Source organism: Perognathus longimembris, chromosome 24 (assembly GCF_023159225.1).
Source record: "Perognathus longimembris pacificus isolate PPM17 chromosome 24, ASM2315922v1, whole genome shotgun sequence".
Taxonomy (NCBI): Eukaryota; Metazoa; Chordata; class Mammalia; order Rodentia; family Heteromyidae; genus Perognathus; species Perognathus longimembris.
In genome coordinates, this window is record NC_063184.1 from 11,170,182 (window position 1) to 11,197,603 (window position 27,422).

At 37.8% G+C, this 27,422-nt stretch overlaps 1 protein-coding gene across 1 annotated transcript in view; it reads left to right on the forward strand.

Annotated features, from left to right (window-relative positions):
- The window catches only part of Zgrf1 (zinc finger GRF-type containing 1), a 58,512-nt gene that overhangs the window by 28,464 nt on the left and 2,626 nt on the right, over positions 1-27,422 (forward strand). The window contains exons 11-23 of the mRNA XM_048333604.1: positions 291-949; positions 1,626-1,764; positions 3,306-3,490; positions 5,133-5,329; positions 6,646-6,785; positions 12,097-12,240; positions 14,121-14,235; positions 15,710-15,972; positions 17,203-17,362; positions 19,895-19,972; positions 20,827-20,974; positions 23,523-23,650; positions 26,039-26,162. Coding sequence (XP_048189561.1) covers positions 291-949; positions 1,626-1,764; positions 3,306-3,490; positions 5,133-5,329; positions 6,646-6,785; positions 12,097-12,240; positions 14,121-14,235; positions 15,710-15,972; positions 17,203-17,362; positions 19,895-19,972; positions 20,827-20,974; positions 23,523-23,650; positions 26,039-26,162 — 2,480 coding nt within the window. The remainder of the gene's footprint in view (positions 1-290; positions 950-1,625; positions 1,765-3,305; positions 3,491-5,132; positions 5,330-6,645; positions 6,786-12,096; positions 12,241-14,120; positions 14,236-15,709; positions 15,973-17,202; positions 17,363-19,894; positions 19,973-20,826; positions 20,975-23,522; positions 23,651-26,038; positions 26,163-27,422) is intronic.

Sequence of the window (27,422 nt, forward strand, 5' to 3'; positions counted from 1 at the left end):
CCCCATGATCTCATCTATAAAATGAGAATGATGCATCTTTTCTTGGCTTTAGAGTGGTTTTGAAAGCTTAAGTACTTCATTACTGTAATACAGCAATTGGGGGAAAAGTCTCTAGGTAGAAGGGGGGGAAAAAGAGAAGAACTTCAAGTTGATGAGCTTCAAAACGGTTCATAACCTATAAATAGGGCAATGAGGTACTTTCGGCTTTTGTGTAGATAGCCACTGTTTTCTGAAAGCTTTTGTTGGCTGGTAGTACATTTTTATTTAATCAATATTCTGTTTTCTTTTAGGAATGAAGAACTTCAGTTCTCTGCAGACTGAGAACCTTCAAAGGCCTCCCTTATTAACTAGAGGCCAGATGCCTTTTGCTACTCTGCCACCGGCTTACAGGCCAGATGACTTAGAAGATTCTTGTTCTTTCTTCATTGGCCGTGAAGCACGAGAGTCTTCTAGTTCTCCTATGCTCAACTTGTATAACAAGTCAGAAGTTCTTCCTTTTAGCTTTCAGCCCGAGGACCAAAGTGAAACTTCTTCTGCTGAAGAATCTAGGGAAATGACTCCAGGAGATGTTCCAATGCTTGATACTAAATCTACTCAAAGCAAGTGGCTGAAATATCAAAACACACCCCAATGCCATTTGACTGCCCTAAACAGAGTCAAGAGAAAAGTAACAGATGAATTCTTTGCTGAGACAGTTTCTGGGATGCATTTTAGTGATCTGAGTGAAAGACAAAGACGAAGTGATTCCATGAATGAAAGCTCTGTAGATTCTGTGCATTTACAAATGATAAAAGGCATGCTCTATCAACACCAGGATCTTAGCAGTCAAAATTTGGTTTCTAGGAAGAAAGCACTTTCTTCAAATTTAAAACAGACTTCCAAAGAGGAGGAAATTCAAAATGTGTTAGGAAGGTCTGCCTGCTTCAACTCCAATGTGAACGACTTACAGGTAAGGAAATAGAATCAGTCATTTGGGTGCATTGTTTCAATTGTGCAGTTGTCTCAGTTTCAACCAAAGAATTAAAAAAATTATGTAGGAGCAACATTACCTTTGATGAATATGGTTTTTTCTCGAGCCTAGAACTCTAGCCAGAGTTATCTCTATTGACTTAAAGGCTTTCTTAATAGCAGTGAACATTAAGTGAACTTATATATTTTAATGTCTGTACTGCAGTATTTGGCACAAAATAAATATTCTACCTTTTAGTCCCATTTGCACCAGTACCATGATCGTTTTTATTCTCAGCTATTTAGTGTTGTCAATTTGATTATTACTATAGTAAAGGTAATCTATTACACCTTGATTGTGAGTCATTCTTCAAGTCATAACTAGAAATACAGGCATAATGATCTCATTAGTTAATTTTTTTCTTTGTAAAAGTTACTAATAAACTTATTAAGGGGAAGACAAGGAAAGCTAAATATTATTTTGAGTTCCAAGTACCAGGTGTAGCTATTCTGGCGTTATCTTGTTTCTCATTTAAAATTATGAAACAGTTTTCATCAATTTTTAGGAATTAAAAGCAATATTGTATGTTTACCTAAATAAATGTAAGAAAAGGGCTCATTGGTAAAGAGCATTTTCTTTTTAAACTCATAGGATAACTTGAATCATTCCGTTTCAGGAGATAAATGGCTCAGAGCTATGCTTCCCAAGTGGGCAGAAAATCACATCTGCTTTCCTTCCTCAAAGGCAGATTCACATACCAGCTGTTTTCCAGTCTCCCATACATTACAAGCAGATCTTTACATCTTCCATCATAGGTAAGAACTGACACATTTTTAAAAATTGTGATTACTGCTTTGATGTACTAGAACTCTGAGAAAATATATTTTATATTATGATTTTATTTTATTTTATTTTATTTTTTTGCTGGTCGTGGGGCTTGAACTCTGGGCCTAGTTATTGTCCCCAAGCTCGTCAGCTCAAAGCTAATGCTCTACCACTTGAGCCACAGCACCACTTCTGGTTTTCTGGTGGCTAATTGGAGATAAGAATTTCATGGGCTTACCTACCCAAGCTGGCTTCTAACTTCAATGTTATCCTCCTGAGTAGCTAAGATTACAAGTGTTAGTTTTTTGTTTTGTTTTTTTTGGCCAGTCCTGGGCCTTGGACTCAGGGCCTGAGCACCTTCCCTGGCTTCTTCCCGCTGAAGGCCAGCACTCTGCCACCTGAGCCACAGCGCCCCTGCTGGCCGTTTTCCATATATGTAGTTCTGGGGAATCAAACCGAGAGCCTCAGAGCTTCATGTGTAGGAGGCAAGCACTCTTGCCACTAGGCCATATTCCCAGCCCCAAGTGTTAGTTTTTATCCTTTTAAAAATTGTCTTTAAGTAGTTGTTCAAAGGAGTTTCAAGTCAACATGTCGCTTTATGAGTATAATATATCTAGATCAATGTCACCCTTTAAATCATTCTCCTTACTATCTTTAAATTATAGTTTTAAAAAGTTTTTTTTTAATTAGAGACAAATGACTTTGTTAGAGTTAAGTGAAAAATTTTAGATATGCTGCATAATTAAGCTTGAATGTCTGAAGATACAAGGGTAAACTTGCCTTTTATGTATTATTATTATGCTTTGAGTCAAGGTCTTAAGTACCCCAGACTGTTTCTATAACTTGCCATTTTAAAAGAAGGGTGTTGCTGGGCATGTAATACCAGCACTTGGGAGGCTGAGGCAGAAAGATCAAGAGCTTGTAGTTGTTGTGGGCTACATGGTGAGCAACTGTCTCAAAATTTAAAAATGAGTATGAAAATCACTTTTTCATTCATGTTACATATACATGAATGGAAATGTTACAGTAAAACTTATGCATATGCAGATTTAATATATATTAATAACTAAAAAGAACTCTAAGTGATATTAAAAGAGAGTACTGTACTATGTTTAATACCCAGATCTGTCATTTGGTAGTGTTTTTGGCTGAGACATATTATTTCATAGCTGTAATTTTTCTTTTTGATAAAATAAGGGTGATAATTAAAAAGAAACAAAGTATAATATAAAGTGAATGTTAATATAGCATTACAGCTATGTTTAAAAGGCTATTTTTTTTACAAGTAAAAAGATGGGTTTATTGAGGAAGTAAAAAGCAAACTGACTGGCCAGGGTCGCAGCCCAGACTCAGGAGCTGGAAATGTGACTGTAAAAAGCAGGCTGGCCAGCCAGGGCCGCAGCCCAGACTCAGGACCTCACGCCCCAGGTTAAAACGCTATTTTTCAAATTTGGCTAATAAAATGTATATGTGCTACAAACAGAATAATTTTACATTTGATTTTCAACCATGTCTACTTTTTATTTTGTAGAACATCTAAATATATTGCTGCTGGGGTTGTCCCAAAGGCTACACAAAGTACTTTCAAAAGTTGACATATCATTTTACACATCATCAAAAGCAGAGAATCTGGAAAATGTAGAGACAAATTTACCATCCTGCCATCATAACCAACCAGCAAAACTTGTCATGGTTAAAAAAGAAGGTCCAAATAAGGTATTGTTTCTGCTCCCCAACACCCCATTTTTGTCTTTCTTTTGATTAGGAGTCTTCTATTTCAGATATTAATAACTAACATATAGTAAGCTCTCAATATTTTTTTTTGTCTGGTCCTGAGGCTTGAACTCTGGGCCTGGAACTGCTCAAGGTTAGCATTCTACCACTTGAGCCACAGTGCCACTTGCAGATTTTTTTCTGAGTAGTTTATTGGAGTTAAGAGTCTCTCAGATTTTCTTCTCCAGGCTGGCTTCAAACCACAATCCTCAGATCTCAGCCTCACAAGTAGCTAGGATTATAGGTGTCAGCCACTGGTACCCGGCTCAATAAATTTTTATGAAGACTGATCTGTGTACTAGGGCACAAAATTAAAAACTGAAATTTCTGAGTTCCTATAACTTACCTTTCATGTTGCTTAGGAACATACTGCATAGTAGTGGACAGAGATGGGAGAGACAGAAAATATGATAAGCTAGTGTAATTGATAACGTAGGAGCAGTATGCCCATGTGACAGTAGAGCACCTGAGGGTGGGAGAATATAGAGATGACCCTGAAAGAAATGAAAGTTGAAAATGATCCACTGTAGGAGCTTCAAGACAAGGAACAGACATGGTGAAAGGAACAGGAATGGAAGCTCACTTAACTTATATTGCTAATAACATACCATAGAGAAAGTCATATTAGTTATATGTATATTGGTTGATCATGTGTACTTGTTTGTAAAACTGTGCTTTTATTTTTTATTCCTTCCTTCCTTCTTCCTTGCTTCCTTCACAAATCTCTTGCTGTGTAGTTCAGGCACACTTGGAACATGGAATTTGTTTGATAGCCCAGGCTGGCCTCAAACTTGCTATCTATACCCTTATCTTAGCCTTCAGAGTGCTAGGATTATGGGAATGCACTACCATACCTAACCATAAGACAACTTTCTTTCACTATCTGGATATCTCCCTTTGACTTTAAGTTTAGTTAAAAGAGAGAATAAAAAACAGCATAATCATAAAATAACGTTTATAGACACTTGAGTCTTGGCTTTATTTTTAAAATTATTTAATGATATGATTTCATATTCATACTATCTTGTTGAATATAAAGATTATGTTTCAGGGCAGAAAATATATCATGTGAATTTTTTTTTAGCAAAACAAAACATGTTATCTGTGTGCATGTGTATACTTGTATGAAGAAGACATGGAAAGAAATGTACAGATGTTGCATAGTGTTGTTTCTGGATAGGTTTCAAGTTAACCTATAAACATCTAATCAGAGAATAATAAGTATCAATTTATTGCTGACTTTCAAATAAATATTTATTCTTAGACTAATAGAGTTTTTGGGATAAAGAAAATAAATGAAAACAGGCAATATTAAAATTTTAATTTATTAAGTTGATAGATTGCATAGTAATTAATTCCTTGACATGCATTAATGTCAAGCAGACTTATATAAGTAAAGTCTTAACAAGCATAATACAAAAACCAAAAAGAAATATTTTTTTCATTACATTTTCATCTTTTTTCTTTTCTTTTTTCATTGTTGGGGATAGAGCCCAGAGCCTCACACAGGATGCTAGGCAAGTACTCTACCACTGGGTGACACTCTACGCTCAGCCCTAAATTTGAATACTTTCTTTCCCTTTAGGGTCGTTTCTTTTATGCATGTGATAGACCCAAAGCTGATCAGTGTAAATTTTTCAAGTGGCTGGAGGAGGTGACTCCAGGATGGGTGACCCAGGAAGAGTCTCAGCCCAGCATGGTTTTAAATGATATTAAAAGTATTGGCATGTATTTAAGAAGTCAAAAGATTCCAGTCTATGAGGATTGCCAGCTTTTTGTGAGGTATGTTTTATAATATCAAATAATTTCCCTTAAGTCATATCAAGGAAGTACAGCCCTCATAGAATTATCAGTTGTTTTATTAATTTTTTGTGCTACAAGGGCCTTGAACATGCTAAACAAGCCCGTTACCAGTAAGTTACCTGCCCAGCCACATGAGTTTTAAAAGAAGTTGAAATCTGTTTTTAACTATGTTGCATATCTAACAGAGAGAAAGTATCTAAGAGACAGTGCTTCCATTTCTACAACTATAAAATAGGAGTTCATCTTTAAAGTTATTTTGGTCCTCTATGACATGACATCAGCAATATCAGGATAAGTGGCAGGAGACTATTTTCTACCAGGTATATTTTGTTTTTTACATTTATGGCTATCCTCCATAATCCAAAGAACCCTATTGAACAAACCATAGGAACTGATTTTGTAGCAATGCAGGATACTAGGGAGCTGATCATTCCCAAGCTGAAACTATGTAGCCTGTGAGATGCTACTTTTAGAAACATGTCTTTGTAAAAGTGAGATCACTAAACAAGTATAATGAACATTTACATAGCAATTTACTGGGAGCTTATAAATACTAGTCTCCTTTCTAAGCCCTTTTTTCTTTTTGTTTCTTTTTGCTGCTGCTTCCTCCTCCTCCTCCCCCTCCCCTCCCCTCCCTTCCTCCTCTTCCCCCTCCCTGTCCCCCTCCCCTCTCCTCCTTCTGTAGTAGGGTTTGAATTCAGGGCCTTGTACTTGCTAGGTGGATGCACCTGAACCACATCACTCTCCATCTTCTAGGCATTTTGTATGTATTATTTCATTTATGTCAGAGTAATGTAGAACATATGAAAATAATGGGGATAAGTTATTCTTATTTTATAGTTTTAGAAACTGAGATGCTTTGTCTTATGTTTTTCCTGTCCATCTTTTAAAACTGATGACAATTTGGTGAGAGTTATTTTCTCTCTGGAATGTATTTATGTTTTATGTACATATGTGAAAGTGTGTGTGTGTGTGTGTGTGTGTGTGTGTGTGTAGATACAACTCTGGGTCTTGTATTGATATACTGTTTTAAAGGTTTAAAAATCATACTTGGGGTTGGGGATGTGGCTTAATGGTAGAGTGCTTGCCTAACATGCATGAAGCCCTGGGTTCAATTCCTCAGTACCACATAAACAGAAAAAGATGGACATGGTGCTGTGGCTCAAGTGGTAGAGTGCACAGGCTCAGGGACAGAAACCAGGCTCTGAGTTCAAGTCCCAGGACCCGAATGCATAAATGAATGAATGAATAATTGTGCCTTGATATTGAAATGTATTTTTATTTTTCATTTTCAGAAAGGGATTTGATTTTCAGAGAAAACAGTATGGCAAACTAAAGAAGTTTGCTACAATAAATCCTGAATTTCATAGTGAAACCAAAAGCAAACTTTATCTAAAGCTGAGTAGGAAGGAAAGTTCTTCAGTTTATAGCAAAGGTAAGTAAATCTAATCATTTAGGTGATTTAGTTACGTACAGCTGACTGAACTTGATTTAGTTACACACGGCTCTGAGAGTTCTTTATATTAAAGAAAAGTGGCCAGACACGAGTGGCTCATCCCTGAAATCCTCACTACTCAGGAGGCTGAGTTCTGAGGATCACAGTTCAAAGTCAGTCGAGGCAGGCAAATCAGAGATTCTTACCTCCAGTTAGCCAACAAAGAAAAGCTAGGAGTGGAGTGTGGTTTAAGTGTTAGAATGCCAGTCTTAATGGGAAAATGTGGAAGCTCAAGGCTTTTGAGTTCAGTACCCAGTATTATGCACATGCATGCACACACATACACACACACACACACACACACACACAGAGCTTTGTTATAAGAATATTCAAAATCATTTGATTAGTCACAGTGAGTTCTTGACTTAAAGCTTATTTGTTACATAAATATATTGATTCAGCTCCATCCTGACCTAATAGTGCATGAATGTTGAAAAGTATAGGAAGATTGTGGGTATTTCTCTCACTGTCTGCCTATACAACATGCCAAATATTGTATATTTGGAAATGAAATCTTCGGAAACTAGATTTTGAAAAATCTCTAATTTATGTGTACTAAATTATACGAATTATCTTTGGTTTTATGATCTGCTCCTGTGCTTACATAGCTTGCTTTTGTTTAGATAATTAATTTTTAAATTAACATGTCTTTGTAAACCGATTACCCAAAACAAAATCTTTAACACAAAGTAACCACACTAACTCATCTGATTGTCCCTGCTAATCTAAGGTCATTATTTTGACCTCTAGGTTCTTCAAGATTTTGCTTTCCCATGTACATAAACTTATATAAATGATTTCCTAAGAAACACTTCAAAAATTTTTGAGACAAGATCTTGCAGTATAACCTAGACTGTTTCATGAACTCCCATTTATATTCCTGCCTCGGCCTTCTGAGTACTAGAATTAAAAGGCATGTGTCCTCATTCACAATTCAAGGAGTACATTTAACATCTTTAGTTAAATTTCTTTTTCCCCCAGTACTGGGATTTGAGCTCAGAGCCTCACACTCACTTGACTTGTTTGCTTATCTATCACTTACCACTTCAGAAACACCAAGACTGGGGCATGAACTCATCGCCTCTCTCTTTTTCTTTCCAATCATGGCTGGAGCTCTTGCCACTTGACCTGTGACTCTCTTCTGTCTTTTGCCTGGTTAATTGGAGATAAAGTCTCAAATTTATCTGCCTGGGCTCTATGTTTCAAATAGGCTTCATGGCCTTATAAAAAGGAGACTGAAGGCAGCATCCTATCCTCTTTGGTCCCATCTGCCATTGAGGATGTAGCCTTCTGCCCCTTCTACCGTGGGAGCATGCAGTGAGAGGCCCCATCTGTGAAGCAGAGAGCAAATCAGTCTAATATAGTTTATTATGGCAGTTTGAATAGACTAACAGTTTTATGAGTAAAGAGTTTTTTAATAAGACATCAAAAGCAAAAATAGACAAATGTGTTTACATCAAACCAAAGCTTCTATGCACCAAAGGAAACAATCAACAGAATGAAGAGAATCTACAGAATGGGAAAAAGTATTTTCTTTTTTTTTTTTATTAATTGAACATAAATTTTTTTACAAGGTGTTGTTCAAAGAGGGTACAGTTACATAGTAGGGCAGTGTGTACATTTCTTGTGATATCTTACGACCTGTTTTTCTATCCCTTGTCTAGGTCAGGTAGACATATATGCAATATACAATGTATCAAGAACATATACAGTATTCACAGACTTGGTCTCTACTGTCTCTCCGTCTCCCTTTGTTAACAGTCATATATCAGGGAGATCATGCCCCTTTGTTTTCTGTGTTCTAGGCTTGTCTCACTCAACATTATTTGTTCGAGTTCTGACCATTTCCCTGCGAATAACAATATTTCACCATTCCTAATCGCTATGTAGTATTCCATTGTGTATAAGTGCCATAGTTTTTGGATCCATTCGTCTGTGGAGGGGCATCTGGGTTGTTTCCATATTTTGGCTATTGTGAATTGTGCCGCGATAAACATGGAAGTACAAATGTCTTTTTGATATCTTGGGTTTTGCTGTTTAGGATAGATGCCTAGGAGTGGTATGGCTGGGTCATAGGGTAGGTCTATATTGAGCTTTTTTGAGAAACCTCCATACTGTTCTCCAAAGTGGTTGTACTAATTTGCACTCCCACCAACAATGGAGAAGGGTTCCTCTTTCCCCACAGCCCCTCCAGCATTTGTTGTTGCCTGAGTTCAGAGTATAGGCCATTCTAACTGGGGTGAGGTGGTATCTCAGGGTTGTTTTTATTTGCATTTCCTTTACTAGCAGGGATGTTGAGCATTTCCTCATGTGTTTCTTTGCCATTTTTATATCTTCTCTTGTGAAGTCTCTCTTTAGCTCTTTTGCCCATTTCCTAATAGGTTTATTGGGCTTGGAGGGGCTTAGTTTTTTGAGTTCTCTGTAGATGACCTATATCAGGCCTTTGTCTGTTGCTGTGCTGGTAAATATCCTTTCCCATGTTGTTGGCTGTCTTTCTATTTTGGTGGCTATGACCTTAGCTGTGCAGAAACTTTTTAATTTGTAGTAGTCCCATTTGTCGAGTCTTTCCCCTATTTGTTGTGCCCCTGGGACTCTATTCAGGAAGTTCCTTCCTGTGCCTATAAGTTCTAGTGTCTTTCCTACTCTGTCCTTCAGTAGTTTCAAGGATTCAGGTCTGATGTTGAGGTCCTTGATCCATTTTGAGTTGATCTTGGTGCATGGTGATAGGCTTGGGTCTACTTTGAGTTTTCTGCATATGGCTGCCCAGTTCTCCCAGCACCAGTAGTTGAAGAGGCTGTGTTTATTCCATTGTATGTCTTTAGCTCCTTTGTCGAATATCAGTTGGCTGTAAGAGTGCGGTTTTATTTCTGGGTCTTCAATTCTAATCCACTGGTCTTCTCAAACCATATGCAAAATACATCAGGAAATCAGTAAGAAAACAAATAACCTTGTGTATAGATACAATATTTTCTTGATTCATCCATCCACTGAAGGGCATTGGGTTGATTGGTATCTTGGCTATGGTAAATAACGCTGCAGTAAATATAGTTGTGCTGGTAACTTGTGGTCTATTGGATAAATGACCAGGAGTAGAATTGCTGGGTCTATGTTTAGTCTTTCGCAGAACTTCCATACTGCTCTCCATAGTGGTTGAACAAGTTTACATTCCCACCAACAGTATAATGATACTGTACCATTCATAAGGAAATGGAAAGACATGGAAAAAATAATGTTAAGTGAAGTAAACCAGACCCAAAGAAACATAGGTTGCATGGTTTCCCTCATTTGTAGTAACTAGACTATGCCTATTAATCCACATGTAAACACTTTGGGTGGTAAAAGAAAAAAAATACACTGTGACATGATAAATTATACAATAGTGTAGGCATTCACATAAAATGAGACCAAAGGAGGATATTCTTATGAGAGGGTCACATTGGTGCAATGTCCATGTGCATCTGACCTTATAAAATAGTTTATCAAAATGAACTCCAGGAAGTGGAAATGAGAGGTATTTTGTTCTTTGTTGCTGTTTTCATTTTCATTTTCTTTTGTTTGTTCATTGATCTATTTTGGGAAGGGTAAGGAGAGCCCAGAAATGGTGGGACAAAGGGTGAACAAATGCAGCAGTGGTCCTCCCTCACTAGATACTTCTGAAAATGAGCTATACAACAAATGAGTGGGGACAGGAGGCAAAAACTGAGAAGAGGTGACACCTCAAAAAGAAATGTACTCTGACTTATGTAACTGTAACACCTCTGTACATCATCTTTACAATAACAGTAAATAAGTAAAAAAAAAAAAGTAAATAAGTAAAAAAGGAGCAAACAAATAATCTGATTGCAAACTAAACAAAGGACTACAGTAAACATTTTCCCAAAGAAGACATACAGTAGCCAACTGTATATGAAAAGATACTCATTGTTGCTAGGGAAATGTAAATCAAATCTACAGTGAGATAACATCTCAAACCTACTAGAATGGCTAATTCAAAAAAGGCAAAAGATTAAATTTTTTATCAGAATATGGAGAAACTGGGGCTGGGAATATGGCCTAGTAGCAAGAGTGCTCGCCTCGTATATATGAAGCCCTGGGTTCGATTCCTCAGCACCACATATATAGAAAATGGCCAGAAGTGGCGCTGTGGCTCAAGTGGCAGATTGCTAGCTTTGAGCAAAAAAAAAGCCAGAGATGGTTCTCAGGCCCTGAGTCCAAACCCAGGACTGGCAAAAAAAAAAAAAAAAAAAGAATATGGAGAAACTGAAATTATTCTACATTACTAGATGAGAATGTGAAATGGAAAGGCTATGGAAAGCAGCCTTGAAGATCCTCAAAAAACTAAATAGGTCTACTATATAACTATCCCATTACTAGGTATATATCCAGGAGATAAAGAATCAGTATCTTCAAGAGATATCTTCATTCCCATATTTATTATAGCTTTACTCAAAGATAAAATGTGGTAACAACTGTCCTTCAGTAGAAGAATAAGAAATAATGTGTGCCTGTATATATGTACATATATCTATGTATATAATAATACTAGCCACATTTGTATGTGTATAATACTAAAATAATTCTAGCCACATTATATGCATAAAATAATACTAGCCACATTTGTGTGTGTATGTATATATATGTGTGTGCTATATATACTCACATACTGACAATTGCAACAGGTATTGATGTATAGGACTTTATGCTAAGTGAAATAAGGCAGATGCAGACCAATTTACAATATATTGTATATAAGTGATATAATATAGTTGAACTTAGACAAGCAGTAGAATTTTGCCTAGGGCCAAGGGATAAAGAAAATAAGGAGATGCTAGAGTATAAACTTTTTGTTAAGAGTAAGTTGTAGGGATTTATAGCATGTTGACTATAGTTAAAAACGTATCCTGTATCTGAAAGGGTATAGATATTTGGAAATAGATTATTTGCACAGGGAAGAATTCTTGCCATCCATACATCCATACAGAATATATGCATACACAAATGTAACAATGTCAGGTGATGGATATGTTAGCGTGCCTGTAGGAATCATTACACATGGTATACTTATTATCAAATGACATGTTGTAGCTGAGTTTGTAACTCAGTGGTAGAATGAGTGCTTCCTATGCATGAGACACTGGTTTCATTCCCCAGCATCTCCTTTCCAAATACCATGTGGCATTCTCTAATTATATACATTTTAAAATATGTCAATTACACCTCAGTAAAGTTGGTGAAATGTCTGTCTCTGTAGATGACCTCTGGGTGGTTTCAAAAACTCTAGACTTCGAACTAGATACATTCATTGCATGTAGTGCTTTCTTTGGACCATCATCTACCAATGAGGTGGAACTGCTACCTTTGAAAGGCTATTTCCCTTCTAACTGGCCCACAAACAGTAAGTATTGCCATGTCCATCTTAATTTGTATTTAAAACAAATGACAGACACAAAAGGCACTGTGAGCACAATTGCTGTGTGTGGGATTGTTTGATTAAAGCCTACTTCAAGTTTCTAATGTTGAATATAATGTATTTCTGAAAATAGGTATGAAAATTTAAATTGATTAAATCAAGATTTCTTTAATAGTATAAATATTATTTTAATCTTGTAAACCAAAAATGAAGATATCTTGTCTTCTTAATGCATCAAGGAAAAGGCAAAAGTCCTACCACTAACTCCCAACTCTGGTATTCTAAATATGGAATATGAAATATATAAACATTTCTGCAGTTCAAGTCCTATAAAGATAACAATATAATGAAATCTTGAACCATTATTTAGTACTTTGCTGAAGTTGATTTGTATGTTGTATATATCTGATTTTCAAAAATGTCTCCATTAAACATATCAATAATATTTTTTCAAATAATTTCTGGTTTTCTTGGTTTATTGCAAAGTATATTTGATGAGGAACTTATTTTCATACTCACAAAGTCTTGGAGATTTGGAGGTATGATTGCCTTAAGAGTGCCTTATCATCTGGGAAGTGTTTTGGGGATTTTTGTTTTTTGGTCCAGGGGCTTGAACTTAGGGCCTTGGTCCCTGAGCTTCTTTTCCTTGAGGAAAAGTGCTAATCTTTGAGCCACAGCACCACTTGCAGCTTTTCCTGAGTATTTTTATTGAAGGTAAGAGTCTCCTGGACTTTCCTGCTTGGGCTAGCTTTGAACCACAATCCTCAGATCTCAGCCTCCTGAATAGCTGGGATTACAGGCGTGAGCTACCAGTGCCTGGCTTGCAAGATACTTTTTATTTTTTGTCAGTTATGGGGCTTGAACTCAGTGACTGGGCACTGTCCTTGAGCTCTTTTGCTCAAGGCTAGCACTCTACCACTTTTAGCTACAAATCCATTTCCTGTTTTCTGGTGGTTAATTGAAAATAATTGTCTCATGGACTTTACTGCTCAGGTTGGCTTTGAACCACAATCCTCAGAACTCAGCCTCCTGTGTAGCTAGGATTATAGGAGTAAGCCACCAGCACCCAGCTTATGAAATTCTTAGTAAGACAGACTTCCCACCTTTTTCTTTTAGGCTGAAGCCCTTTCTGTTTTTAAGAATCTATAGACATCTCTATACATTTTATCTATATATTTTTAATGATTGAAGTTGATCATATAGCATTTTTGATACTAAAATTCTTTGAATATTATTATTATTATTTTGAGACAAGATCTCACTCTGTAGCCCAGGCTTGATTTTAGCCATCCATCCTCCTCCCTCTGCCTTTCAAAGTGCTAGGATTACAGCATGTGGCATTATGCCTGGGTGACATTTTAATTTTTAACTGAACCAACTTGGGTCAACCAACTTGGGTCTCCTAAGAACCTGTTTAAGTAAATATCTGTCACTTTTCATGTGGATATTTTTTGCAGTTGTTTCCTTACAATTTGAATATAAGCACTCTAATATTTTAACAAGGTAATTGAAATGCAAGAGCCATTTAAAACTTACGTAGAGTTTACTGTGCACCACAGAGTGGTGTACTGATTAAGGAGAACTGCCCGTCAGGCAGTGCCTTAGTACATTAGCTCAAAACAGGTGTTCTTCATACTGATGCATGGAAGTCCACATGTGGTTGAAGCTAGGCACTGTGTGGGTGGTCACTTATGAAATGACCAAGCAGATGCTGTACAATTGAATGGGAGAACATTTGAGCACCTTTGCAGGTACTTAGCAGTTTGTGTAATTTGATGAATTCAGGAGCTGAACTCTTGAGTTATAGGGGACATTTAATCAGTTCGTCTATATCAACAAAATTGTTTTCTGCCTCTTCTCTCTAGTCATGGTCCATGCATTGTTGGTCTGTAATGCCAGCACAGAGCTGACTACTTTGAAAAACATTCAGAACTACTTTAATCCAGCTACTCTGCCTCTAACACCATACCTACTTAACATGTAAGTCATCACTTGTCTTTGGGGCATTGATATTTTAAAATAGCACATGAAAATGCTATATAAAGCACATTAAATAAACTTTATACTTAAAATGCTTAGTTATCTTTCAGATCATGAGATTATTGCCTACTGTTAGTTAAACATAAAATGGTAGCTCACTTGCCTAGAATATGTGAGACCTTGGTTTTGATTCCAAGTACACAATTAAATTAATAAAGTTTTAAAAAGAAAGGAGGAAGTATGCATAATTTTCTATTCAGCTATCATTTGGTGTAGCTTGGCCTTCTATGTATTTTGCAATTTTTTTCTTTATGAAGGGAAATTTTTATTTTTTTATTTTTATTTTATTTTATTTATTTATTTTTGCCAGTCCTGGGCCTTGGACTCAGGGCCTGAGCACTGTCCCTGGCTTCTTTTTGCTCCAAGCTAGCGCTCTGCCACTTGAGCCACAGCACCACTTCTGGCCTTTTCTGTTTATGTGGTGCTGAGGGAATCAAACCCAGGGCTTCATGCATGCTAGGCAAGCACTCTACCAGTAAGCCACACTCCCAGTCCAGGAAGTATTGTTTTGATTTTAATGTTCTTCAGGCTGGCCTGGAACTCAAGATCCTTTGCCTCAGCCTTACAAATGCTAAAGGAATAATTTGCGTGTGTGTGTGCGTGTGTGTGCACGCATGCACACACACCAGTCTTGAACTTAGGGCCGGTTTGCTATCCCTGAGCTCTTTTGCTCAAAGCTCTACCTCTTAAGCCACAGTTCTACTTCTAGCTTTTTGGTGGTTAACTGGAGTTGGAGACTTTTCTGCTTGGGTCAGTTTTGAACCTCATCCTCTGGATCTCAGCTCTGAGTAGTTAGCATTACTGGCACAAGACACTGGTGCCTGGATGTAATTTTATTTTTTACATCTTCATTTCAAACACTAAGGCCTTTAAAAAAATGACCATTTGTATAAACTATAATTTTGCTCTCATTTAAATGTATTAAAATGATAGAAAATGTCTATTTTCTAATTTTGATTGTTATTGTCCATTTTATTGTGATTTACTCTTTCACCATAATGGTTAAAAAATCCTATGTTTTCATTGTTATTTGGCCTTTATAGAAATAGATATAAAAGCAAGTTATTTATTGTAATTTTACCAAAAACAGATGCTATGTTCTCTGCCATTTATTAATAGTGTGGCTTAGGGAAAACAGTTTAATATTTGTATATTTGTATTTTTGATAATTATTTTTGTTGTGAAGATTACATAAAAGAATGTTTTAGACTCAAGCTAGCAGATTGTAAGTATTGAACAAAACATTAGTTCTCTTGCACTGTCATCTCCTAATTGAGATCTGAATCTTTCCTTCCTCAAAGTATTTTCTGTGATGATTAGAAAGGAAAGACTTAAGCTATAAAAAGTCCACTCACCTATCTCAAAAGTCTTTAATTTTTCTTTGATTTGTTGCCTTTTTTTTTTTTTAAACCAGGTCTTCATCAACTACAGTTAGCAGCAGGAAAGTCAGTAAGAGAAATTTTATTCCACCAGCCTTTGTAAATATCCACACAAAAGCTGAACTACTCAGCCTAGGAGCAACATTGCAGTTAGCCAATGAATTCATTCAGACACACAAGTTAAACAAGGACCAAGCTACAGCTCTCATTCAAATTGCTCAAATGATGTCATCCCTGGAAAGTGTTGGTGAAGTGAAGGAACTGTGTATCCATACCCTACCTATCACAGTCATACATGGTAAGAAGCAAGAAGACAACCTTAGTCAATATACTTTGATATAAACGGTTGTAACTTGACATCCTTCATAATTTCCCCGAGAGTTATCAGCTTTGGAGCTAGAATCTTGGCCTTTGTATCTTGCTTCTGTCATTTCTTATCTTTATGATCTTGGACAGATTACTTAGCTTTAATTTCTTGCTCTGATAAGTAAGGCTATTAACAGCATCTGTCTCATTGGGTTGGAGGATGAGTTAATATAGGTGAAATGATCTGGGTGGTGATGGTTCATGCCTATAATCCTAGCTATCCAGAGGGCTGAGAGCTAGAGGAACACAGTTCCCACCAGCCAAAAGCTAGGCTGGAGATGTTGCTCAATGATGGAGCATCAGCCATGAGCAAGCAAGCTGAGTGAGTATGACGTCCCTGACTGAGTAACCTAGAAGTAGCTAAAGTAAATCTCAGAATCAAGCTGGGCACCAGTGCCTCACAGCTGCAATCCTAGCTACTCAAGCTCGAGTACTACCAAAAAGAAAAAGCAAACAAAAAACAAAAAGCACCATAAATGAGATAGATGCTTAGAACAGTGTGTGGCATATGGGATATACTTGGTAAAGTTAGCATTTATTATTTTTATGATTATCTCACACAGTTTTCTAATTGCCCCACCCTTTTCCATGTTTTTTTCTAAAACTATCTGATAAATCCTGTTGTTTAAAGTCCTTCAGTGACCTCCCTATTCTTGAAAACAAAATTGAACATTTTTAGCTGTAGCAAACTTAGGATTTATTGCTTTGTCTCCCTCTGTACCTCATTGGGCATCTATTTGCTCTTAGCCTATATAGAGCATTTAAAGTTCTTTTAACAATATTTGTCACACTCCTACATTGAATGATCCTTTCTCTAAGCAGTCTGGTTATCTTAACTCTTGAAGCTGTAGTCCTGCAACTTCTTCCTGTTAGGAAGCATTCCTATCTCCACCAAAGCAGACATAGGTATTCTTTCTTCCTGATCCCCACAGCCATGTTAATTGCCATATTAGATTATCATTTCCCTTTACCTGTTTATCCTGTTAAGCTGACTGTGATTATTTTAAGGTAAAAGCACAGCTTGCAGTGAGTACCCATTATTTTTCCTATATTAATAACTAAGGCGACCAAGAGATAAATGGATGGAATATTTCTTGTACTTTCAGAACATTTGTTGTAATATTGCCCTGATTTCTTTTTTTCCTTTCTTTAAAATTATTAGGTGTTTTTGGAGCAGGAAAAAGCTATTTGCTCTCAGTGGTGATTTTGTTCTTTGTACATCTATTTGAAAAGAGTGAAGCTCTTACAGCTGGAAATGCAAGGCCATGGAAACTTCTGATTTCTTCGTCCACAAATGTAGCTGTGGACAGAGTCCTTCTTGGGTAGGTATGACAAGATATTTATGTAGCTGATGAGAGAAGCAGTCCACTGTGGCCTCTGAGTATCCACGCATATTCTTACTTGCTGAAAGTGCAAGGCCATTTTCTCTGACCCTGTGAAACAATGACAGGCTAACAATAATTTATAAGAAGAACAAAATCAAATTCCAGACTTGACGTTTTTCTTACCACTATGAGACACTCGTGTGAAAAATCAAGTTCAGCTAAGAACTGTGGGCCCTGAGCATTTCTGCAGGCATTTCTCAGGGCCAGGCATACAGGAAGCAGCTTAGACTAATAAGATAAAGTCTTCCTCCAGGACTAAGTGCAAGCTTGATGACTGCTTGTTATTGAAAACAATGACTCTCCAACCTTGGTGTTAGTCTAGCTAACTGCATGTACAGGCATCTATTGTCATGCTCCAACTCTCCTTCCAGAACTTGAAGATCAATACAGACATCACGAAGCACACTTTACTTCCTATGCCATGAGTAAAAGGCCTTTTCCTTTGAACCAAGAGCCTTGAGTCTGTTACCCTAGAAATAGGTAAAGTCGACTCTCAGAATCAAGCTGGGCACCAGGGGCTCACACCTGCAATCCTAGCTACTCAGGAGGCTGAGATCAGTGACTACAGTTCAAAGTCAGACCAGTAAAGTCACTGAGACTTACATCTCCAGTTAACCATCAAAAAGCTGTGGCTCGGGCTGGGGATATAGCCTAGTGGCAAGAGTGCCTGCCTCGGATACACGAGGCCCTAGGTTTGATTCCCCAGCACCACATATACAGAAAACGGCCAGAAGCGGCACTGTGGCTCAAGTGGCAGAGTGCTAGCCTTGAGCGGGAAGAAGCCAGGGACAGTGCTCAGGCCCTGAGTCCAAGGCCCAGGACTGGCCAAAAAAAAAAAGCTGTGGCTCAAGTGGCAGAGTACTATCTTTGAACAACAACATTCAGGGACAGCACTCAGGCCTTGAGATCTAGCCCCAGGACCAGATATACATATTGATCAGAACCAATACTTATAGACCATTCTTCTGTTCATCTGCCTATGTGATCATGTAATCAATAACATAGCTAAACAGTTTATGAGCTAATTATACTTTTAGTTTCAATAGGGGGATATAGAAAAGCACCAGATGTGAGCAAGCAAGCAATCCTAAGCAGTTATACATTTCCTGGTAATTATCATGACTTACACGTAAGGATTTTTCTCACAATATAACATAATGGTAAAAACTGGGAAAGAATTTACTGATCAATAACTGCTTATTAAGTACAACTGAATTACAAAAAAAACTGTTTCCTAAGGCTTAATACCAAAGAGCAATAATCTTTTAAGTAAAGGAAAAAATAGAATGCAGAACAGTATATGTTGGATTCCAAGTTAATAAAGCAAGAGGTATATATATAAATTTGTGAAAAAATATATAAACTGCATATTTTCTACCATAAGCACTACTTTATGTGTTTATAAAAGATTTTAAAGTCTAGACTTATAAATCACAGTTTAATTTCCTAATGCTAGAGCTGAAAAGCATATAATCAGGAAGGGGAGGAGAATGTCTTCACAAAGCCTAATTAGGGCCACAGTATACAGAATAGTCATGGCCTCTGGAGATAGACAGCTGAGCCCGGGTTTGAGACATGGCAGACTCCGTTTATTAGCTATGTAGCCTCAGCAAAGCTAATTCACCTCTGAGCTTTACGGTTCTCATCTCTAACTAAGATGAGATGGTGTTCAGAACTGTTGTCAGTATTTATTAAATGAAATCATATGTGTAAGGAGGCTTTTAATAATTTTTATGCTAGATATAAGGTTATATTTTGCTTTATTTATTGCTATGACTTTAAGGACAATTTTATTTATGATTAACATTGGTATTCTACAAACATTTCATGTCTGTCAATATAAAATAATACTTTTTTTTTTTTTGGCCAGTCCTGGGCCTTGGACTCAGGGCCGGAGCACTGTCCCTGGCTTCCTTTTTGCTCAAGGCTAGCACTCTGCCACTTGAGCCACAGCGCCACTTCTGGACATTTTCTGTATATGTGGTGCTGGGGAATCGAACCCATGGCCTCATGTATACGAGGCAAGCTCTCTTGCCACTAGGCCATATCCCCAGCCCCAATAATACATATTTTCAAAAATCTCTACAGAATGGGGATAGGGATGTAGCCCAGGGGTAGAGGGCAAGGTCTTGGGTTTGGTCCCTAGTAATACCAAAGGGTTGGGGGAAATCTATAAAATGTCTTATCTAAAAGAAATCATTTGCATACATTCTTTGAATTTAGATGTTTCACATTAAATCATATAACCAGAAAAATACTTTTATGCAAAGTTAATGATATAGCCTGGCACGTTTGCTTACACCTGTAATCCTAGCACTCAGGTGAGAGGATGATGAATCCTTAGGCGACATAGTGAAACCTTGTCTTCATAACACAAACAAAAACACGCGCATGATGTAAGTGCCACATTAAACTCTGCTTCATATTTTGTAAATAATCAGAATCTGTTTTGTCTTCTTTTCTTTAAAGGCTTCTTGGTCTTGGATTTGAAAAGTTTGTCAGAGTTGGAAGTCTTAGAAAGATTGCTAAGCCAATTTTACCTCATAGGTAAGACTGCTAAATTCCAAATGAGTGTTCAGGGAAATAAAAAAAAATTATATATATATATATATTTAGCCTTAAATAGGAGTGAGGAAAGCATTATCTTTTTCTTGATTAACAGGAAATTTAGTTAGAAAATATAACTTTAAATTTAGGAGAGGATCACAAAAGCTAAATAGCTATGTGAATATGATGATATGAAATAATATTTATCAAAATGAACTCCAAGAAATGGAAATAAAAGGTGTTTTTTTTTCTTTGTTGCTGTTTTTGTTTTCTGTACCTTTTGTCTTATTTGTAAGTTTATCTGTCTTAGGGAGGGTAAGGGGGAGACATAGAAAGGGTGGGACAAACGGTGAACAAATGCACTTGTGGTACTCATTAGGCACTATGTGGAAAATGAACCATACAATTGGTGGGGGAGGAGATTTGGGAAGGAAAAACTGGGAGAGAGCCAGGGAAGGGGTGACATTGTCCAAAAAGGAATGTACTCTTTTTTTTTTTTTTGCCAGTCCTGGGCTTGGACTCAGGGCCTGAGCACTGTTCCTGGCTTCTTTTTGCTCAAGGCTAGCACTCTGCCACTTGAGCCACACTGCCACTTCTGGCCGTTTTCTATATATGCAGTGCTGAGGAATCGAACCCAGGGCTTCATGTATACAAGGCAAGCACTCTTGCCACTAGGCCATATTCCCAGCCCAAGAAATGTACTCTTTACCTGACTTACGTAACTGTAACTCCTCTGTATATCACCCTTATAATAACAATAAATATGTGTATATAGTAAAAATATCTAATCTGTATTCTCTTTTGTGATGTATAAGAAGAGTAGTGTTCTTTTATGCTTTTTTTTTTTTTTTCAGTTTGCATGCTGGCTCAGAAAATGAGAATGAACAATTAAAAGAACTCCATGCCCTCATGAAAGAGGACCTGACACCCGTGGAAAGAGTTTATGTAAGAAAAAGCATTGAGCAGCATAAGCTGGGGACCAACAGAACCCTGCTGAAGCAGGTAGGAGGAGGAGCTCCAGTTACTTACTATTCACATTCTCCTTATTTCTGGCCAGGGAGGATTACTTTGTTTAATAAAAGCAACAACTATGACAGCCAGGTGCCAGTGATTTTAAGTAGGTGATTCCAGTAGGCTGAGATCTAAGGGTTTGGGTTTGAAGCCATCCTTGGCAGGAACGTCTATGAGACTCTTATCTTTAGTTAACCTCCAGAACACCAGATTCGGAACTGTGGCTCAAGTGGTACAGTGCTAGCCTTGAGCAAAAAAGCTCAGAGACAGCACTCAGGTACTGAGGTCAAGCCCCAGGACTTGCACCAAAAATGAAAAAAGAGAGAGCCAGTTGCCTTCTTTACTAAGAGTTTGGTTGTGTTCAATGAATACAAAGTAGCTGTTTGGGGACTGGAGACCTAGCTGCTGGTAGAGAGAGAGTTCAGCAGCAGCAATCCCTCTCCTCTCCATACCGATTTATATAAACTGTCATTATACTCACCCAACCTAAATATAACTGCTTACATCTTTTTAATCAAAATGGATATTACTTTTATTACCTATTCACAATAGAAAACTGCTTTTGAGGAATTTTGTCTGTGTGTGTGTGTGTGTGTGTGTGTGTGTGTGTGTGTTACTGAAGTTTGAACTCAGGGAGTCTAGTGCTTGCTTGATAAGCATTTTATCACTTGAACCACATCTCTAGTCCTAGAAGAAATATGACACATTTTGCTAAAGAATACCAGTCTAGTCAAACTGTGAGTCCTGACCTGTTCCTAAAGTGACATGTCTTTACAATGAAACTAATTTTTTAAACCATTCATAGTTAATTACTAGTTCCTAGGTCACAACAAAATCTTCTAGCAATATAGTAATGAATTAAACGATAAAAATTATGTAATTCTTTACAGAAAAAAATTTTGTTTTTGTATTAAATCTTTCTTTAAAGTAAAATAATTGTTCTTGGTTTAGGAATTTAAGATTCCCATTCAAAGTTTGTTTTAGTGAAATACAGTTACCAGAAATTTAAATAGCAGTTACATTTTAAAGTAGTACCAAGCGATGTGTAGACTACAGGGGCTGCACATTACTATACATATGAATGTTTAAAGGTCACAGAGTTTCTAACATAAAAGTGCATTCAGAATTTTTTTCTTTGTTTTTGTTTTGAGTTATCATATAGCCCAAGTAGACCTGCAATTTATGGATCTTCTTGCCTTATCCTCTCACGTGCTAGGATCACAGGTGTATCCTGTGATTCCTGGCTTTATTTTTGTTTCTGATGAAAGAAAACAACTCACTTATTTAGTGTACTGATAAGTAAGAAAGTAAGATGATGTTTATACTATTTTCTTGTTTCATAGGATCTGTGGAGGCAATATTTAATTTGTAAAGCATGTTTTGTTAGTGACCTTTGCTGTCAGCTACAAATGTGGCTTTGTGGTAGAGTGCTTGCCTAGCATGCATAAAGCCCTGGGTTTAATTCCTCAGTACCACATAAACAGAAAAGGCCGGAAGAGCTGTGGCTCAAGTGGTAGAGTGCTAGCCTTGAGAAAAAAAGAAGCAGCAGCAGCAGCTCAGGGACATGCCCAGGCCCTGAGTTCAAGCCCCAGGACTGGCAAAAAAAAAAAAAAAGAGATGGTCAATTTTTATGGATTGCCCTTGCTACCAAAAAAGTACAATTATACTTCGGATAATAGAAAGTCATATAGATGTATGTGTGTATCTACATGTAACTATATATGTACACACAGATATGTTTGTATGGGCATATGTATACCTAAGCCAATGACCACAAAAAGTTTATAGATTTTTCTGTTAGTTACATTTAGTTATAAAGATTAAATATCTGCCTTCTGGGCTTTTTGCCTTGAGAACATTTTTCTGTTTAACTTACAATATCAATATCAGTGTACTTGACAGTTAGGCAAAGAACAACCAATTAACACATTACTTTTTCTTTGTGGAGGAGTTTGGTCTATGTTGTTATAATACACAAGTTGTATTCAAACTCACCTGGAAGATAAAATAGAAATCTCATCCTTGATGTTTCATAAGTCATTGATATTATACTGCTTTCCTTCTTTGTTGGTCGTGTGGCTTGAACTCAGAGCTTGGGCACTATCTTGAGTTCTTTTTGTTCAAGTCTAGTGCTCTGCCACTTGGAGCCACAGTGCTACTTCCAGTATTCTGGTGGTCAATTGGAGATAAGAGTCTCACTGCCGTCCATTCCAGCTGGCTTCAAACAGAGATCCTCAGATCTTAGCCTCCTGAGTAGCTAGGATATCAGATTGAGCCACTGGTGCCTGGCAATGCTCTCCTTCTGAATATGAAACCATGCCTTTTGTTCTGATTAGTGAACTTGAAGATTAAGTAGCTTGTGTTCTGTGATTTCTGTTTTGTGTGTGGGAATCATAAAAATGTAAACACAGAAACTGACCAATGATTCCTCAGGAAATAAATTAGGACTAGTTTGATTTCTGCTTATAAGATTTGGTTAATATGTTCCCTTGTTTTCTTTTACCAGCTGTCAATTAATAGCAATTTTGTTTGACTAAAGGTTCGAGTGGTTGGTGTTACCTGTGCAGCCTGCCCATTCCCATGCATGAACGACCTGAAGTTCCCAGTGGTCGTGTTGGATGAGTGTAGCCAAATAACTGAGCCCGCCTCCCTGCTTCCCATTGCAAGGTAACCTGGAAGATTCTTTTCCAGACATACTCGCATGTCAGAATCATTTCAACATCTCCAGAAACCAGTCTCTTAATAGATTTGGTCAAAATTCTTAGCAGTTTAAGTCCTAAAGCGATTTGGTCAAAATTCTTAGCAGTTTAAGTCCTAAAGTGATTATTTTGAAAATAATACAATGGGAGCTATTTTGAAGTAAATGTATCACAATTTTGTTCGATTGTAGCTTATATATTTGATTTGTATAATCCTTAAAGCCCTGAGAGCACTAGCACTAGGATTCTTCTAGAACATTGATTGCAGCTTTCTCAACTGTGTTAGCAGTTCCTCTATCATAGTCACAGTTGGAGAGCTTGACTGCTCTGCTTGACAGTGTCCTTCAGTTTCTTATTTTGATATAATTTGAGTTGTTTAGTTCTGGAAAATATTTTTACTTCTTTTTTTTTTTTTTTTTTTTGGCCAGTCCTGGGGCTTGAACTCAGGGTCTGAGCATTGTCCCTGGCTTCTTTTTGCTCAAGGCTAGCACTCTGCCACTTGAGCCACAGTGCCACTTCAGGCCATTTTCTGTATATGTGGTGCTGGGGATTTGAACCCAGGGCCTCATGTATACGGGGCAAGCACTCTTACCACTAGGCCATATCCCCAGCCCTGGAAAATATTTTTAGATTATTAAAAAGATATTCTTTTTAGACTATATAAAAACACTTAAGCCAGGCCCTGGTGGCAAATACCTGTAATCCTAGCTAAGATCTGAAGATTGAGGTTCAAAGCCAGCCCAGACTGGAAGGCCCATGAGATTCTTATCTTCAATAAACTACTTCAAAAAGGCCAGAAGTGGTGCTATGGCTCAAGCTAGAGAGCTAACCTTGAGCCAAAGAAACTCAGGGACAGTGAGTGCCCAGGCCCTGAGTTCCAGCCCCAGGACCAACACAAAAAAAATTTTTTTAAGTCAAAAATTAAGTGTGTGTGTGTGTGTGTGTCAAAGTGAACATTTGTCCCCTAAAATTTAGAAGATTACAACATTTTCCAAGTTGTCTCTATCAAAGGAAAATTGTACTTTTAAAATATCTTTTCGAGCTCAGTACATACTTCAGTAGGAGAGCACATGTTTAGCACACGTGAGGCATTGGGTTCCCTCCCCAACACTATGAAAAATAAAATAAGAAAAAACATAACCCAGGGGAAATGGACAGCGTACTAGATTAGGACTCAGCTGAGTTTGATTGGTCCTCAGTTAATGAAGGAGTCAGGTGCCAACTGTCAGGTTTTGCTTGTGACTTAGGAGGTTCCTGGACTTGTTATTGTTTTGTTAGATTGTGTGTGTGTGTGTGTGTGTGAGTGTGTGTGTGTGTGTGTGTGTGTTTTCAGTCCTAAGGCTTGAACTCAGAGCCTGGGCATTGTCCCTGAGCCTCTCTGTGCTCAAAGCTAGCACTCTACCACTTGAGCCACAGTGCCACTAGTGGCTTTTTCTGTTTATGTGGCACTGAGGAATCAAACCCAGGGCCGTTTCCAGGCCTGATTGCTTTTGTGCAAGTACTGGGGTCTTGAACTCAGGGTGAGGGGGCATTCCTTAGTTTTTTTGCTCAAGGCTGGCGCTCTGCCACTTTTGCCACACCTCCCTTTCCGTGTTTTGGTGGTTGATTGGAAATAGGAGTCTCATGGACTTTCTTGCCTAGTGTGGCCTTGAACCTTGATCCTCAGAGCTCAGCCTCTTGAATAGCTAACATTATAGACATGAGCCTTGAGTTTTAAGCTCGGCCAGTGGATGCTTTGATTGCTGTATTCAGGAGCCAGGGTGGAGGAGCAGTGAGGCCCTGGGTGGAGAGCAGAAGAGTAGCACAGCTTCTACTGTGAGCATGCATCACTTAATGCTTGCAATCGCCACACAAGGCATCCTTACCGCTGAGCTCTGGTTAAGAATACGGAAGCACTGAGAGATTACATAACTCGCTATGTATATGAAAAACGATCAGAGTTGAGGTTTCAATACAAGCTTGTCTATAAACCTTGAACTTTTTTTCTGTAATATCTTCTTCCTATTTAAAAGACACTTTGCCCCTGAGAACCTTCCTTTACCTTTAAGAGGAGAATTTAAGTGAAGAACTGTAAGAAAGCCTCTAATTCTTAAGTGTTTATAGATTCTAAAAGTCAGTGTTTCCCCACTGTGTTCTGTGAAATACCAATTCCATGCAAGGGGCAAATATCAGTGTGTGAGCGATCCTTTAGTGCATGATACCTGAAGCCTTTCTTATGTTTCCTGGTGCCGTGATGCTCCACCTAGTACACTTCGTGGTCTTTGACTTCTCGGATAACATTTTGGCAAATGCACTAACTGATGTTAATCTACTCTGTTTCCAGTGTTTAGATTAATTTTTGACATTTTGATTTTAGGTTTGAGTGTGAAAAGCTTATTCTTGTTGGAGACCCCAAACAGCTACCTCCCACGATTCAGGGTTCTGATGCCGCTCATGAAAACGGATTGGAGCAAACCCTTTTTGATCGACTTTGCCTGATGGTACATACTGCTGAGTACTTCCAGGATTTTCCTTTATTGATTTGCAGAAAAAAGAAATATTACCTCAACCTTGTTACTGTTCTTAAACAGTTTGTAGTTGGCATTATTTAAAAGTACTTTTATAATTTTTTAAAAAGTATTTTTTTTTTTTTTTTTTGGCCAGTCGTGGGCCTTGGACTCAGGGCCTGAGCACTGTCCCTGGCTTCTTCCCGCTCAAGGCTAGCACTCTGCCACTTGAGCCACAGCGCCGCTTCTGGCCGTTTTCTGTATATGTGGTGCTGGGGAATCGAACCTAGGGCCTCGTGTATCCGAGGCAGGCACTCTTGCCACTAGGCTATATCCCCAGCCCCTTAAAAAGTATTTTAGTGGTGTCAGTATTGGAGCTTAAACTCTGGGCCTGTAGCTCTCCCGTGGGTTTTTCTCTTAGTGCTGACATTCTACCAATTAAGCCACACCTCTATTACCAGCTTTTGTGCTAATTAATGAGACTTGAGAGTCTCAGCCTTTGTTACTTAGGCTGGCTTTGAATCTCAGTCTTTAGATCTCAGCCTCTTTTGTTAGGATTACAGGCATGAGCCACTGATACCTAATCCCAAAAGTACTCATTTTAAAGATAGCTAGAGGGCTGGGAATATAGCCTAGTGGTAGAGTGTTTCCCTTGTATACATGAAGCCCTGGGTTTCAATTCCTCAGCACCACATATATAGAAAAAGCCAGAAGTGGTGCTGTGGCTCAAGTGGTAGAGTGTTAGCCTTGAGCAAAAAGAAGCCAGGAGCAGTGCTCAGGCCTTGACTTCAAGCCCCAGGACTGGCAAAAATAAAAACAACAACCACCAATAAAGATAGCTAGAATCGTACAATTTTATCATCCCTTTATAAAAAGAACCCTATATGCTTAAGTAGTTGGTGGCAAATATATTACTTTGCCCTTAATATGTAAGAAATCCATAATGCTTCTGTTATTCATGTGGAATTCTACTTCACATTTTTAGATTAGTTAAGAGGTTGATTAATTGATGATGATGATGGTGATGATGATGTTGATGATGATTCTGGGGCTTGAACTCTGGGCCTGAGTGCTGTCCTGAATTTTTATGTTCAAGGCTAGTTGGTGCTCTACTTCTTCCATCTCATCTCTACTTCCAGCTTGTTTTTAGTAGTTTTAGTGAAGGTAAGAGTCTTACAGACTTTTTTTGCATGGGCTCACTTTGAACTATTATCCTCAGTCTCCTGAATAGCTAGGATTACAGACTTGAGCTAC